Source organism: Dipodomys ordii, unplaced genomic scaffold (assembly GCF_000151885.1).
Source record: "Dipodomys ordii isolate 6190 unplaced genomic scaffold, Dord_2.0 Scaffold36, whole genome shotgun sequence".
NCBI classification, from domain to species: domain Eukaryota; kingdom Metazoa; phylum Chordata; class Mammalia; order Rodentia; family Heteromyidae; genus Dipodomys; species Dipodomys ordii.
The window spans coordinates 11,641,736-11,658,757 of NW_012267252.1; the positions used below are offsets into that span (position 1 = coordinate 11,641,736).

Here is a 17,022-nt window from a genome sequence, read left to right on the forward strand (position 1 = left end):
TCCATGCTCATGCACCCCCCCACCGCCGGGCCGCTCTCAGCTCCCAACTCCCACACACTGGGGTAGGGCAGGAACCTGCTCGGGCCTCATCCGGGGACCCTGCCTGGCGCCCGGCGAGCCCCCGCCCCACCCCCAGCTTCTCAGTCCAAGTCTATAAGACGACAAGCCTCCTCCTCATCGGCTTCCTCCCGTTCCCACACAGCATGGGTCACCGTGGCCCGGTGGCGTTCCCGACAACCCACAGGCGGTCCCCGGTGATGCTCGAGTGAGTCCCCAAGCGCGGAGCCTCGGAGAGAACCAGCCAGGCGCCTTCCACTTCCTCCTCGCTCTGACTAACGCTCCGCGCCCGCCTCGCGCCTCCCGCTCCCAGGGTGGAGGCGGGAGTTGCGGCGCCCCTCCCCCTGAGTAGGCGTGGCCCCGAGAGAAGGGGCGTGACCATACCCATATTTGGCCTTATATGGGCAGCCACGTCATAGGACGCGCACTCATTCACATAAAACGCCGCGCGGCTGGCGGAATCCCCGGCTTGTGGGGGGGAGGACAGCGAGTGGTTCAGGCTGGGTGCCGAGCGGAGCGTGCGGGGCGGGAAGCAGCAGCGGAGCGGCTCTCACCGGCGCTGGGTTCCGTCGGCCGGCCGCAGCCCCGCGAGTGGCCTTCCTCCCGTACCTCGCCCGCCGGCACCCTGGCCGTGGGCACTTGCGGAGCGCTTGGCGCGGGGCCGCTGGGCAGCGGCGGCGGCGTCGGCATGAAGGTCACGTCGCTCAACGGACGCCAGCTGCGCAAGATGCTCCGCAAGGAGGCGGCGCGCTGCGTGGTGCTCGACTGCCGGCCTTACCTGGCGTTCGCCGCCTCGAGCGTGCGCGGCTCCCTCAACGTCAACCTCAACTCGGTGGTGCTGCGGCGGGCCCGGGGCGGCGCGGTGTCGGCGCGCTACGTGCTGCCCGACGAGGCGGCGCGCGCGCGGCTCCTGCAGGAGGGCGGCGGCGGCGTGGCGGCCGTGGTGGTGCTGGACCAGGGCAGCCGCCACTGGCAGAAGCTTCGCGAAGAGAGCGCCGCGCGCGTGGTGCTCACCTCGCTGCTGGCCTGCCTGCCGGCCGGCCCGCGGGTCTACTTCCTCAAAGGTGAGCGCCCCGGGGCCCACTCGGGGTCCCCTCGGTGCGCGGGCGCGCCGTCCGCCTGCATGCCGCCCCCACCCCCCACCTCCCTCGCCCGCGTTCCTCGAAAGCATCCCGCGGGCCGGGCGTCCGCCGGGCTGCGCTCGCCCCGGGGGTGCTGTTTCGTAGTTCGGGGGGCCGTGGGTCGTCCCCCGGCGGCGTGGACGCCCTGTGCGTCCCCGGGGGCAGGGCTCGGAGCTTTCCGTGTAGGTGTCGGCCGGGGCCGGACTGGGCTCCCCGCTCCCCCGCCTCGGCCCCCGCCCGCCCCGGGGAGGAGGGCACCCGGCGCCCTTCTTCCTTCGCGCTTAAACAATGACAGCACTGGCAGGCCGAGTCTTCACTGCCCCTCTTGCCCTCCTGACCCCGGCGGGGCCCTCCTCTCCCTTGCCATTGTCTTTGATCGCTTCTTAACACTCGTTCTTCCCGGCCTCCCAGACCTTTGTCAAGCCCAGTTTGGAGCTGACAGACTGCCCGCCCCTCCCCGAGCCAGGATTATCTCTCCGGACTGGTCCTGAGCTGCCAGCACACCCCCGACCCCGGCGGGGGGAAGGGGCTACGGGCCAGCCTGCCAGGATCTGGGAAAGTCAGAGGCCGTGTGGGGTGGAGACGGTTCCGTGGCCTTAGATTTGAAGCCTCCTGGTTCACCTGCTGGGAACATAACTGTGGTTTCCGGTGCGGGTGGACGATCACTGAAACTCTAAAGAGCTTTGATTTCTGGCTCGCTTCCCGTGTGTGACTGCCTTGGTCACCTCAAATGTATGGTGCAGAGATGAGAGTTGAACCCAGGTTAGGGGCCCAAGTTTTTGCCATCCCTGTTATCTGGGGTTATGATGCTGATGTGTTTCCGACCTCAGGGACAGTGAGCTGAGAGAGTTGAGAACCTAAAACTCGGGGAATGTCAAACACTGAAGGCCTAGGAGAACTCCCGAGGTTTGTAGGCAGCTCCTCACCTATTAGCGCCTCTTGCCCACTGTTCTTGTTGATCCCTTTGGGGAGATAACGGAGATGGATGATCAGCTTCTCTATAGCCCCCCCAGGGAGGATGGCCTCCCAGCTCTATGCAGAGCTTTTTTTCTCTTCCTGGAGTGTTTTTATCAGCTCTACTTAGCAAGGCATACAGGAAAAGCTTCTGCCTCCCCAGCTTTCAGGAAACCCTCCTAACCCTGCCTTTGCTTCTCCACCCCAGGGTTATGAGGACACAGGAAGTAGGCAGTTTTGGAAGCTAAGGAAAATTATGTTTTCGATGGTTTGGATTTTATTTCATTTTTTTTTAATTTGGGGGTGGTTAATGTGTGCATATGTATGTGTTGGTAATGGGAGCTGAATTCAGAGACCTGAATGGAAATTTTTATCTAGATGAAATGATACACATACAGATGAAACTTTGAATAGCACAAAAACTGTATAGGTGTTGTGTTGTACGTGTGTTGCTGTGGGAATTGAGATCTGGGAGGGCCTCGGTGCTGTCCCAGGCTCCACAGTACCATTGTATCACTTGACCACACTTCCACTTTTGGCAGCTTCTTTCTTCTTCCTCCTTCCTCTTCCTCCCTCCTCTTTCTTCTTCCTTCTTTCTTCCCTCCTTCCTCCTTCCTCTCTTTCTTTCTCCTTTTCTTTCTTCTCCTTCTTTGAAAAATATGTATCGCACACATCCTACCACCTATTTCTGCTTCCCAGAGACAGCCACTATTTTATGGGCATTTTTAGATAATTTCCCTCAGGTATCTCTAAATAATAAGCTGGTTATATTTATTTCCTGCTTTGGTCTGTCTTACCACCTAGATCTGGAGTTCTCACCCACATCACAATGCACATGTGAATTCCCCTTGTGAAAACTCTCCAGATTCCCTTGCTTGTTGAAATACTATGCAAGAGGAGAAATAGCCTTGTCTCCATGTTCTGGTGTGTAGACCATCTTATCATGAGGATTTCCAGGTCATAAGTTCTGTGCGAAAGAATAAAAGAAAAATATTTCTGTGCATTTGAAATTTTAGTAGGAATTGCTACATTTATAATAACACTATTACTTTTCAAAGTGTTGTCAGAGGAAAATTGCTTTCTCTCCTTACCTAACTCATATCCTTACTGAAATTAGTAAGAGTTCAGATTATAACTTGGTGTCCTTCTGATCTTGAAACGATGCCTTTTATACTTCCCATAGTCTCTTCTCCTAGACAGAGATCCACTAAAGTGAGACGATGGAGACTCTAGATGCATGGCCCTTGCTTATTTGTGTAGTGCCTGGATATCACCTCTGTTTCCCTGCCAGTGCAGTGATTGAAAACAGACTTGCCGTAGGTTGAAGTGACTGTAAGAATTGCCATGGCTTGCAATGAGTGAGGCATCAAAGAAGAATGTTCTGTCTCCACACCTCTGATGGGAGTGGGTGGAAGACCGAGCCCATCTAATCTCCTGACCCCAGTTTGAAGAGGCAGGGCCCTGTTTATCAGTCCCTCCAATATAAGGAGATTCTTTGTCTGCCTGCCTTGTTTTGTCAACAGGCAGGCTGGAGGGATCTAGCCCACACAAGCACCTCCTTCTGCCCTCCTGACAGCCAGCTCTTAAGTGGTCTATTTAAAGCCAAGAGATGAGGTGGCCTAAAGGCTTCTTGCAAATCTAATCCTAGGGTTGCCACCCCAAATCAGTCATTTTAGCTCCTTCTACCCAAAATATAGCCTATGCACAGAACACAATCAGTTACTTTACTAAGGACACCTCCAAGGATATGTGGATCAGCGTGAGTTTAGCATTCTCTGCCTCCTAGAAGGAAGGAGACTGGGGAACTGGGGGGTGGGGAAGCTAATCCATCAACATCTCCACCTCTACCACCCTCCTTCCGTCTTCCGGCCAGGCCCCTTGTCATTATGTGGTCACTGTGGAGCTGTCTGTCAAAGTGACCACAGGGAGATTGGGTGTACTAAATGGGGGTGGGAGAGAGCCAGGGGAAGCAGTCACGGCGAGATGACTCATTCTAGGAATTGGCTGCAACCTCTGGGAGGGAGTTAGAGACGAAATCCATTAACCATTTCCTACTGCAGGTTTTTTGTTTGTTTTGTTTTTTCCCCCAGCACCAACACAGAGTGAAGGGAGGCTTTTTGGTCCCAAAACACGTATTTAATTAATGATTTGACACCAAATGAATTTTGTAGTCTATTACTAGACAGACGTGGGTTTTGTGGAGCTCTCAGCAGAGGCCTCCTCTGCACACCCGTGGCCTTGTCAGGTTTTCACTTGGTTCTTCAACATTTTGTGTGATGGCTCTGAAAAGGCTTATCTACATAGGGATGAATTTCTGTGACTCAGTGTCATTTTTAAACTTCAGTGATCTGTCTGGAGAAGCTAAAATGTAATGGTCGGATTCTTCCTCACCAGCACTGACTTGTCAGTGGGACATGGGAAGAGAGGGGTCAGGAGGGAAAGATAATAAATAAGAAGTCAGAAAGGTTTGAGGTTCACAGGGGAAAGAGTCAGGGTTGGTTTTTGTTTTTGTTTTTTGTTGGGCCTGGGTGCTGTCCCTCAGCTCTTCAGCTCAAGGCTAGCGCTCTACCACTTGGGCCACAGAGCCACTTCCAGCTTTTTCTGCTTACGTGGTGCTGAGGAATCGAACCCAGGGCCTCATGTATGCAAGGCAAGGATCCTACCACTGAGCCACCTTCCCAGCCAGAATCAGTTTTATAGAGACTAAGAAGTTCAAGATCCTCATTCTTCCTGTTTGGTGGAGAAGTTAATTAACTCTATTGATGACTCTAAGTTAGCGCACAGGAGGGACTATCAGTAGTGTTTTTTTTAGTACCTTGGGAGTGGGAAAGGCCCAGGCATTTTAGTGCTCAAGAGTTGCAGGCCCATCCCCTTATCAATGTAGGGGTGCCATCTGTATGTAGTTCTGCTTTGTACATGGCCTAGGGAAGAGCCAATTCAGTGGTTTTGCGTAGCCACACCTTCATTTTAGATACTCAAGATAGAAAATAGCTTTTGTTTTCTGGCAGGGTTTGGTTAATACTTGCCACATGTCAGATAATTCCTTTCACAATGTGTTAACTTTGATAGACACATTAACAGTTAATCATTGCCTCTCTGAAGTGAAGAAGTGATGTGTGGGTGGGTGTGTGCATGTGTATAGAGCCCATTTCTATCAAACTACTTGACAGTTTTGATTTTTTTATGACTGGCTTCTATATTAGCTTAAGAGGGTTTTTTTTTTTCTTGAAAGCATACTATAGTACTAGCTAATGTCTTTTCTGACAACCTGTACAACCAATGGCTTCATCCATCTCACTTTTTGTTTACTTGCTTATTCATTTTTTCAGGAGGATATGAGACCTTCTACTCAGAATACCCTGAGTGTTGTGTAGATGTAAAACCCATCTCACAAGAGAAAATCGAGAGTGAGAGAACCCTCATCGGCCAGTGTGGAAAGCCAGTACTCAGCCTCAGCTACCGGCCAGCTTATGATCAGGTATGTGCTTTCTAGCTCTGCCTTCCCAATGCTCTACCACCTGTCCCTGCTTACATTCACTCTTTGTAAAAGATCAGGGTGCTGGCATCGTCCTCTAGCTCAGAGGTTTGCCAACTTGAGTTCCATCCAAAAAGTAAACAGGCATCCTTCCAGATCACACGCCAAAAAGAGCCAGGAAGCCTCAGGATGCTGGGCAGCTTCTGGAAAAAAAGGGGAAGTGAGTTAGAGTATTAGTGGATGGCTAGGGTGGTTCAGAGAAGCCCGGAAATACCGGATTAGGTTTCCCTGAAGAAGTGTCAGGCTGGGCACTGGTGGCTCATGCCTGTAATCCTAGCCACTCAGGAGGCTGAGATCTGAGGATTGAGGTTCAAAGCCAGCCCAAGCAGAAAAGTCCATGAGACTCTTTTCTCCAATAAACTACCAGAAAACCAGAAGTGGTACTGACTCAAGTGGTAGAGCTCTTGTCTTGAGTTGAAGAGCTCAGGGACAGTGCCCAGGCCCAGAGTTCAAGCCCCACAACTGACACACAAAAAAGTCAGAGCTAGCTTCTTTATTCCAAGCATATAAATACCCCTGTGTGAAAAATAAAAATTTGCAGCCTGATCAGAAAAAAAAAAGTCAGAGCTGCCTCTCAAGCTTTTGTGTTTTTGTAATTGTGAATATACCAGTTTCTACACACCCATATCTGTACATGTCAAGGTATGTGTTGTTGGTATTTTTAACTGAAATGGACGGATGGAGAAGGGTGGGTGGGTGCTACAGAGAAGCCACTGTTTGGATGTCTAAGCAGGATCCTCTGTGGCTGGTTTTGGCTTTTCTTTTATTTTTTTAACAGGGTCTCACTAGTAGTTAATCCAGGTAGGCCCTGAATTCATGATGCGCTTACCTCCCTCAGCCTTTTGAGTGCTGGGATTATAGGCATAAACCACTCTGCCTGGCTTTCCCTGAGGGTTTCTGATGCCTAAAATTTTGTAAATACTGACATCAGAGGAGATAAAAAAGCATTAGAGGACTTTGTGGTTCTATAAATGTGTGGGTTTTTTTCCCCCCTCTAAAAGTTGTGTTTTGTGACAGCGCCTTAAAGGGCAGGGAATTGCCTGGCATGGAAGATAGGAAAAGACAGCTGAGAATCTGGAGCTGGTAGACACCAGAGCTCAGACCACCTTACCACTGCACCGAAGGTGGAGGAATCGTCATGTGTCATGGGACTACTATAGGTGGTCCTTTATTTAGTGAGATGGGCCCTTTGTGAAGACTCCTGCAACTTAGTGGCCCCAGGCTCAGAACCTCTTCTCCTATCTTCCTGCTCTGGTTCTTCTCAGGACCTCCTCTTTTCCACATGCCCACTGGCTTGGGCACCTGACTTGGGGGAGCTTTTCAAACTCCTCCCCACCTCCCAAACCAAGCACATAGCCTAAGGCAAACCTTCCAGCCTTTAGCTTAGGCAGAGCTCCATCTCAGGACAGACTTCCAAGAAATCCTGATGGCCTTGTCCTGAATAGGATCCTTAGTCAGGAAGCCTAGTTAGCCTGGCTGGGTCTCAGGGTTATGATTGTGTTTGTTTTCATGAAGAACCTCATCTTGTAGGGTGAGCTCTTGGCCTTTGAATTAGGAGGATCAGGCAGAGCTTGAGGTCTGTGTTTATTTGGGTTGTGCTTTGCCCATTTCTCAGAAAGTGAAAGAGAAATAAGAATTGATGGGGGTTGCGAAAGCACAGCAGACTTTGTCCAAGCGAGGGTGGGTGGGGAACCCAGTGCATCTTCAAGACCCACTGGGGAATCCCTGAGTGCTACTTCTTAGAAATGCTTCCGTGCTTTCAGAAACCCTTTGTGGTTTCTGAAGGTCATTGGTGTCTTCCTCTTGAGTCTAGAGAAGATTTAGAAACAGAAAGAAATATGCCAATTAAAGTGGCTCATGCCTATAACCTTAGCTGCTCAGGAGGCAGAGATTAGGAGGATTGAGGTTCAAGGACAGCCTGCCCAAAAAGTGAGCCCTTGGGGCTGGAGGTGTGGCTCAGATGGTACGGTTACGCCTGCCAACAAGTATAAAGTGTGTTCAAGTTGGGAGTCTCGTCTTAGAAGGGAAAAGAAAAAAAAAGAGAGACTCCATCTTTGTTGGTGGTGGTGGTTGTGATGGTGGTTGTCGTCATCATGGGGCTTGAACTCTGGGCCTGGGTGCGTCCCTCAGCTCTTGAGCCCAAGGCAAGCGCTCTAACCACTTGAACCACAGCACCACTTCCAGTTTTATGGTGTTTTCCTGCCTGGGCTGGCTTTGAACTGTGACCCTCAGATATCAGCCTCTTGAGTAGCTAGGATTATAGGCATGAGCCATGGCTCAGACCCCCATCTTAAATAAGCACAATGAGACACAACTGTAATGTCAGCTATGGGAGACATAGTAGGATTGCCATCTGTTAGGAGGCTAGCCCCAGCCCAAAACTCAAACCTATGTAAAAAATAACTAGAGGGAATTAAAAAAGGATGGAGCTCTGGCTCATGTGGTATAGCACCTGCTTAGCAAGCTCAGGGCCCTGAGTTCAAACTCCAGTATTGCCATAATAAGAAAGGAAAAGAAATGTAGTTTCAGGAGTATGTTGGACCAAGCTCCAGGGGAAGTTGGATGGGGTCCCAGGCCTGATATGTCAGCCTTTTCCAGGCATACAGGAAAAGGAGAGATCTTAGTGCATGTGCTTGCTGCCTCCTTGAGGTGGGTCTATTTATGCTCATTGGTATAGACCCAGAGCTGGTCAATGGGTCTGGTCTCTTGGGTCTCTGGAGGACTCTACCACCACTGGTGTTTTCCTCCTTGCTAACCAGAGGGGAGCTGAGCCAGAGCATAGAACTGCTGGGATTAACTGAATCCTTATTTGCCCTGTGTCCTCTCCAGCATGAGAGGAGGAGCTGTATTCTATATTGATCTAGTCCTCACCTCGAATGAAAATGGCAGCTTCATAACATGCCAAGTTTTACTGCATCCATTATCCCATTTCTGTCTTACCAATTATCCTGAGAGGATAAAGATTGATGTCATCTGCACTTTACAGATGAAGGTTTAGGGGTCAGAGAAGCTAGCTGTTCAAGGTCATGTCGGTGAGGGGCAGGCCTGGGACTGCACACAGCACTGGGAGGGGTGCTCCATGTGGGTGCAACAGCCTAGCCTCTGGAGAAAGAGGACAATTGCTCCTTCCTGTCTTCACCTAAATACTGGATTTCACATACAGACCATTTTGAAATAGATTCAGAGGAGTCCTTGCTGCTCATGCTGAGTGGTCAATCCCAGTTCTACCACTGACTGGCTCTGACACAGGCAAGTTAATTAAGCCCATCTGAGCCTCAATTTACCCATTTGTAAAATGGAAAAGTTGTCTGCCTTATACATTTTTGAAATTAGTACCATACAAGAATCTTTAAAGTGTTATACCCTTAGCCATAGCCACTGTAGCTGCTACTAAAAATACCAGTGGTTATTATTATTAACCATATATAAAATCCTCTGTAACTTTGTGTGTGTGTTCGCGTGCACATGCACACAGATACTGAGCTCTTGGATCTTTTGCTCAGGGCTGGTACTCTGACCACTTGAGCTACACCTACGCTTCCTGCTTTTTGTTTATTAATCCTCAGATCTCAGCCTCCTGAGTAGCTAGGACTAAAGGTGTGAGCCACTGGCACCCTTGGTAGTTTCTAAGACACCAAACTGGCTTCTGTTTAAACACTAGACATCCCCCAAAGAGAAAAGGCAAACAGCAAGCGCTGGGTAAACAGAATCCCCTTCGCAGTCTCTGGTCCCTTTTTGTGTCATGTATCTTGGTTTCCATCCCACTTTTATTCTAGGACAGGAAATGGGTATTATGGGAAAGGCTCCCAAAGACTCAGCCACTGCCCAACTCCTCCCCTGCACACAGTGTTTCTCTCTGAATCTCCAGGGACTCCACTGGCTTTTTCTTGTCACCTTTGAATCCTGTGAATCCAGATTGCTAGAGGCAAACTGGCTTCTTTTCCATTTCACCTGGAGTAGATGGGCTCTGGTGTTCCCTCCAAACCAGAAGCAGTGGGCATGGGCGATGACATAAGCCTTTCTCTCCAGCACCAGTGCTGTGTGTGAAGAAGGTCAGGGGCTGGGAAGCCCCTCTGCTTGTGATCTAACTTCTTTTTTTAGACTTTTTTTGCTTTTTTTAGATTCTGAGCAGGTAGTGGTTATTTATTTCTTACTTTTTTGAGGAGTGGGGATGGTGACACATTTTATCATCTCTAAATCTAGATTATTTTCGTCTCAACAGTGTCTTGGGGTTGAGGAAATAACACTATATAAAATGTCCAGGTTGGGACCAGTGTAGTGACTCAATGCTTATAACTCAAGTCACTTGAGAGGCAAGAACCAGGAACACAACAGTTTAAGGCTAGCCTGGGCAAAAAATAAGACACAGTCTCAACCCAATAGCGGAGCACAGTGGAGTGCACCTGTCATCCCATTATGGTAAAAGAGCAATTACTATAGTCATGGTCCAGTAAGCACAAAGCCCTGAGTTCAAATCCTAGTACTACACAAACAAAAACCAGTTTATAAAGAAGGGCGCTCACCTTGTCAAACCCTTTTCCATTTTATTTGTGGAGAAACTGAGGCTCTCCCAAGAGTCAGGGGTCACTTCTCATGGCAGCTTGAATGTGAGTGCTGGCCTTTCTTTCCTCCTGTCATGTCACATCACAGCACACCACTTCTCATGCTGGTTAGCACAGGAAGGCAAAGGGTACTTCCTGCCTCCTCAGTAAATTCCAAAAACAAGAAACAAACAAACAAACAAACTCTGGGCCATGTGGGTTTTGCTGTCACCAAATCACAAGGCAGTCACATAGGATAGAGTGCCAGGATGAAGGTGCCACCCACTCAGGGCTAAACCACCCTGCCTCTCAACTGTCTCTACTTGGAAACCAGGAAGGGAACCTCCTCCCTTAAGAAACAAATAGGTCAGACTTTGTTTTCTTGTGGGTTTTTTTTTGGGGGGGGGGTCCGGTCATGGGGCCTGAACTCTGGGCCTGGGCGCTGTCCCTCAGCTCTCTAGCTCAAGGCAAACGCTCTACCACTTGAACCACAGCGCCACTTCCGGCTTTTTTCTTTTTGCTTATGTGGTGCTGAGGAATCGAACCCAGGGCCTCATGCATGCATGCATGCAAGGCAAGCGCTCTACCACTGAGCCACCTTCCCAGCCCCCAGACTTTGTTTTTGAGGGGTAAGGGGGAGGGGGACAGAGAGGGTAGGATTGAATTCAGGACCTTACACTTGCTAGGCACTCTACCACTTGAGCAGCCATGTCTCCAGACACCTTATACCCTGGTTGACCTGGGCTACAAATCCTCCTACTTGTGTTTCCCCATGTCACTGGCATGTGCTAACTTCACCCAACCATGTTGCTTCCCCCACAGCTGGGGTTACAGGCATGTACCCAGCCATTGGTTGAGATGAAGTCTCAAGAACCTTTATGCCAAGGCTGATCTTGGAACCACAATTCATGGATTTCCCTCTCCCTTGTAGCTAAGATCACAGGCTTGAGCCGCCTGGCTAATCTTGGTTGTCTTTTTTCTTTTTGCTTCTCACAAATGAACCAGCTCATCCAATATTTCCTGGGTGTTCTTTGTCTCTGTTTCCAGGGTGGCCCTGTTGAAATCCTTCCCTTCCTCTATCTTGGAAGTGCCTACCATGCATCCAAGTGCGAGTTCCTCGCCAACTTGCATATCACAGCCCTGCTGAATGTCTCCCGCCGGACCTCCGAGGCCTGCACAACCCACCTACACTACAAATGGATCCCTGTGGAAGACAGTCACACAGCTGACATTAGCTCTCATTTTCAAGAAGCAATAGACTTCATTGGTAGGTTCAGCCATCCCCTCTCTGAAACCCTTGTAGTTTGCATTCTGCTCCTAATAGGTCCTGATGGGGCCTATATCTCAGAAAGAAGTGTCATGCCTATGCACCCACCCAGCATTGGGGCCAAGAACACACACAGCTACCAGAAAGGCAAAGGGGAGGGCTTGCTATTAATAGGAGCTTTAATTTGCAAGAGAAATGAATTAATATAATTTTATGGCAATACTCACTGGCGCTCTTGTTGTTGTTTCTAACTGGGCGGGAGCAGAGTGTCCATGCGTAATGCTCCACATGAGGAAAGCAGGGGGAAGAACTTCTTAGCTGTGCTTCTACGTAGGTTGGGATATTTTTAAAAGCAAACAGAAGGATCGAGGGAGCACTACTTACGCACAGGGCCTCGAGGGCCCCAGCAGCTTTCCATAGTTCTGGCAAACAGCTTTGGAGGCAATTTGTTTTGCATTTTCAGCTAATTTTGGATTGAAGATAGCACTTGACTCAAGCTCTATGCTTTGTGCACAGAAAATTTGGCATCTTTTGTATCCCAGCTGCCCTCCTGGGAAGCAGTTATCATTTACTCCATATTCAAGCCTGAAAACTGAGGCCTTGGCCTCTGGAGCCCTCTGCCTGAACAGACTTTGGCCTTGGGATTTCCAGACACAAAAGGCTGCCTGGATTGTCCCCCCATACTTCCTACATCTCTCTCCCTGGGGGACTGCCCTGTTTTTTGTTTTCTTGTTCTTTTTTGTTGTTGTTGTTTAGTCATGGGCTTGAACTCTGGGCCTGAACGCTGTCCCTCAGCTCTTCAGCCTCAAGACTAGGGTTCTACCACTTGAGCCACCATGCCACTTCTGGTTTTCTGAGTAGTTTATTGGAGATAAGAGTCTCATGGCCTCTTTCCTGCCCAGGCTGACTTTGAACCGTGGTCCTCAAATCTCAGCCTCTGAGTAGCTAGGATTATAGGCGTGAGCCACCAGGCGCCTGGCTTACTGCTCTGGTTTTTATCTTTGTTTCAATGGTAAATTCCACCCATTTCCTGAGGCCTTCTTTCTCATCTCTCTCTCTCTTTTTTTTCTCTCTCTCTCTCTTTCTCTTTCTTCCTTTTTTTCTTTTTACAGTCAGTTGTAGAACTTGAGCTCAGGACTAGAGCCTGAGCTCTTTTTGCTCAAGGCTAGTACTCTACCACTTTGAGCCACAGTACCACTTCTAGTTTTTTGGTAGTTAATTAGAGATAAGAGTCTCATGGACTTTTCTGCCTGGGCCGGCTTTGAACTAGGATCCTCAGATCTCAGCCTCCTCAATAGCTAGGATTACAGGTGTGAGACATCAGCACCTGGCCTTTTTTCTCTTTAACAAGCCTAATTGTTAGAAATAAGATTACTTTTCTGTCTTGTTGCAAGAGAAGTTGGAGGGGGAAGGCAGGTGGAAGGCACAGTGATAATTACTTAGTGCAGGAAGCAATTACAAAATCCCCTTCACCACACATAATTTCTGCTCCACAGGAAACCCTGACAAACTCACCAGAGGCAAAAGACTGAGCCTATCCTGGTCTCTTGAACCTCTGTGTTGATCCCCCTGGCACCTGAGTGCAGGCAAAATGATGGGTTCTAGGTGGGAACCTTGACTTGTTCTCCCTGTGCTGGGAAGGCCCTGCCCTTCTTCTCAACCTGTTATTTCATTACCTAGATAGTGACTGAGTCAAGTCATGAAACCCACCCCCATCCAGCTCTCCCATCCTGTGTGTTTTTTGTGTCTGTCGTGTTTGTGTACACCGCCACACAAAAACCTACAGTAATTGGGGGCTAGGAATGTGGCTTAGTAGTAGAGTGCTTGCCTAACATGCATGAAGCCCTGTGTTCAATTCCTCAGTACCACATGAAAACACAAAAAGCTGGAGTAGCTCTATGGCTCAAGTGGTAGAGTGCTAGGCTTGAGCAAAAGAAGCTCAGGGACAGTGCCCAGGCCCTGAGTTCAAGCCCCAGGACTGGCAAAAACAAACAAACACAAAAGCCTACAGTATTTTGAAAGCAGGGGAGACTTCTTCTGTGTCTTGCCCTGCTGATGGGAGGAGGGACTGGACTTCCTCAGTGGCCTGGTGCTGAGCCCTCCTGCCGGAGGAAGGTACTGTGGGAGGGAAGGTTCCAGAAACTGCATTCTAGATCTTTCTCATTCTTGGATGTGACTGGACCTGCTAAACCCTGGAAGCCAGCAGGGGAGCCAAGGAAAACTAGTCACAGTGAATTCTATGATCCTAGGAACTTGTGTCTCCCCCTTTGAACTAGTTCATGGGAGCTTTTGTTGTAGATTTATTTTTTTTTCTTTTGAATTGATAGACTCAGCACCTCTAGCCAGCTGTCCTGGCTGTCCTTTGAGGGTTTTTTTTTTAAATATATATAATAGTATCATACTATTCTCTACATTTATTTATTTATTTTTATTTTTTGTTGGTCATGGGGCTTGAACTCTGGGCCTGGGCGCTGTCCCTCAGCTTTTCAGCTCAAGGCGAGTGCTCTACCGCTTGAGCCACAGCGGTAGTCACACCTTTGAGGGTTTTTCTTGTTTAGCATTTCTCCCTGACCCCTCAGAAATACTATGTTTTAGATTTTGCAAATTCATCTGCAGACTTCTTGAATATGGGACTGGTCGGGATAAGAGGATTGACTTCCCTCCCTCACCACTTGTTCTTTCCTTTTGCATCCTGTGGCCTTACATAGTATTGGTTACATCTAACTCTTCTGTAAGATACAGACCTTGTGGTTTTGATTTGATAATGTGCTCACCTTTATCTATTCCCATTTTTAGCAGTGTAATTTTGTTTGGCTGGGCCTGTATAGCAGGAAAGGAGGGGCCCTCTTCTGTCACTGAGCTCAAGTGCTAGCTGATGATAGTTTTATAGCATTGCCTCCCATTCTTGAGCAAGCTGGCTGGAGTTTGCAAAAGCCATTTATATACTTCATCTAGTAAGCGTCACTTAGCAGGGTTATAATTAGTGGCCCTGCAGTATTTTATTGAGAACCCTGGGCGCTAAGCCAAACATCCTTCCATGGCATAGTCACAAGAGTGCCCAGGATGGTGAATAAGTCATTATTATTAATCCAATAGAAGCCAGGCACGGTGGCTCATGCCTATAATCCTAGCTTCTCAGGAGGCTGAGATCTGAGAATTCTGGTTTGAAGCCAGAAGGCCAGGATTCTTTATCTCCAATCAACCAGCAAAAAGCCAAAAATGGAGCTCTGTGACTCCCGTAGTAGAGTCCATCCTTGAGTGAAAAAGCTAAGGAATACCACCCAGACCCTGAGTTCAAGCTGCAGTACCAGCACAAGGAGGGAAAAACAAAATTCAACCTAGAGAGGCAAAAATTGCTTCTCCAGGTTAATCTTTAAGTCTGGGATGCTCCCAGAAAAATATGCATATCCACTAAAAACCTACATATGATTTCAAGGATTTTTACAATGTCCTTTTTGAACCCCATCAGTAGAACCCAAGTTAAAACGACATCCCAGAGTCTCCTTCAGGTCTAGTGCCTCTGGTGACAGAAGCTGCAAGTGACCTGAAGAACTAAGGCACATCTGTAAGAATTAAAAGGTTCTATACGAGGGCAGACATTAGTGGGACTCCACAGCTGTATCCTCACCAGTGAGGGTTAAAGACCAGCAGAAGTCTAGTGAACTTCCATGAGCCTGGGAAAACTAGGTCACATCATTGTTGAATTTTTTATTCTAGTTCCAACTCATGTATTCTCCCCCTCCTTCCCTATCTCTTCTTTATTTTTCCCTTCCAGACTGTGTCAGGGAAAAGGGAGGCAAAGTCCTGGTCCACTGTGAGGCAGGAGTCTCGCGTTCCCCCACCATCTGCATGGCTTACCTCATGAAGACCAAGCAGCTCCGCCTGAAGGAAGCTTTCGATTACATGAAGCAGAGGAGGAGTGTGATCTCCCCTAACTTTGGCTTCATGGGCCAGCTCCTGCAGTACGAATCTGAGATCCTGCCTTCCACGCCCAACCCCCAGCCCCCCTCCTGCCAGGGAGAGGCTGCAGGGTCCTCATTTAGAGACCATTTGCAGACACTGGGCCCTGACATGCAGGGTGCCTACTGCACATTCCCTACCTCAGTGCTGACATCTATGCCCCCCCACTCTGCCGTCACAGAGTTCCACAGGAGCCCGGCGGCCACAGCCACATCCTGCTGAGACTCAGGAAGGGATGGGTGCCAGCCCAGCCTCAAGAGAAACTGTGATTTTGTTTTTTAAAACTCATGGACATTTCATACCTGTGCAATACTGAAGACCTCTGCCGCACCGGCCCAGGGAGCTAGTGAAGGGGTCACCAGGCTTGCAAACAACTTCACACTGACCTCGAGGATGGGTTCTGGGGACTGAAGGAAGGCCAAGCCATTAGGAGAGCACACTGTGCTGACTACTGTACTTCCAGACCCCTGCCCTCAGGCCCGCCCAGTCCTCACTTCAGAGTTGGCCTTTTCATTTCAAGCATAAGGCAATAAATCCCTGCAGCGCTGTGGAAGCCAGAAGCTGCCGGTCAGGCCAGGAGAAAAGGCAGCCGGGAAGCCGATCCATTTTGAAGAAAGCACAATTTCCACCTTCTTTTGGAACTTTTCCAGTTTCTGTTTCTGTCGCTTCAGGGCCTAAGCTGGTCACCACTTAGAAAGCTCACCCTGTTGGGCATCTAGGCATGTGATGGACCGGCCCGTTTGAGCTCTGGAATGGTTTTGGAGATTCTCTTAGGGCTCTGATGGAGCCAGATGGTGGAAGGAGCTAGCCATTGACTGGGTTTCTGGGTTTCTTTTCTGCTGTGGTTCCTCCCTGACCCTGGACTTTGGCATGACTTATTCATACTTGAACCTGTCTCATCTCCCTCCTCACAGCAGCTCTGGTGTCATTCGAAAAGAGTTTCAAACCATAAGCCAAGAAAATGATCCTTTTGAGGAAGTGGCCATGAGGGCCACAGAAAGAGGACTTCTGCTGTGTTCTGAGTTGGTGGCACTGAATCCCATCACTCTCTCAGCCTGCTGTCCTGTGTGCTTGTCTCCCGTCTCCTGTGACACCTGTTCCCTCCCAGCCCTGGGGATTGTCATCAGGCTACTGACTTGCGGGATTTACAGATTTTGCAAAGTGGTACTGCTGATTTTCTTTCTGTAGGATATTTCTCCAGGGGAAAAGGCAATAATTTCCTAAAACCCACGTGAATGTGAAAAAAAAGCAGTATGTTATTGGTTGTTTTTTATAATGTAAAATAAAAATAGCAAAAGATGAAAGCATTCTTTGTGTTATTCGTGAACTGGGAAGGGGAGGCACACCTTTGGGCAGATACCTGGTCTGTTCTACTGGGTTTTATTTCCAGTTGAACTGTAGGGTGAGGCTGTGTCTGTCCACAACTTAGCAATCAATTTTGGTTTTCTTTTTTTTTTTTTTTTTTCTGGGACTGATACTGTTTAACTCAGGGCTTTATACTTGTAGGGAAGGCATTCTGTTGAGACATACCTCCAGTCCTTTTTGGGGTTTTTTTGTTTGTTTTTTAATTTTTATTTTTATAAGCTC

The 17,022-nt window shown here is 48.9% G+C and overlaps 1 protein-coding gene across 1 annotated transcript; it reads left to right on the forward strand.

Moving 5' to 3' along the window:
* Positions 1-529: 529 nt before the first annotated feature.
* On the forward strand, positions 530-16,739 carry Dusp5 (dual specificity phosphatase 5). Its single transcript, XM_013017869.1, has 4 exons — positions 530-1,121; positions 5,462-5,610; positions 11,256-11,475; positions 15,251-16,739. Exons 1-4 carry the CDS (start codon positions 746-748, stop codon positions 15,655-15,657), a joined length of 1,152 nt encoding a protein of 383 aa, XP_012873323.1. The 5' UTR covers positions 530-745; the 3' UTR covers positions 15,658-16,739.
* The last annotated feature ends 283 nt before the right edge of the window (positions 16,740-17,022 follow it).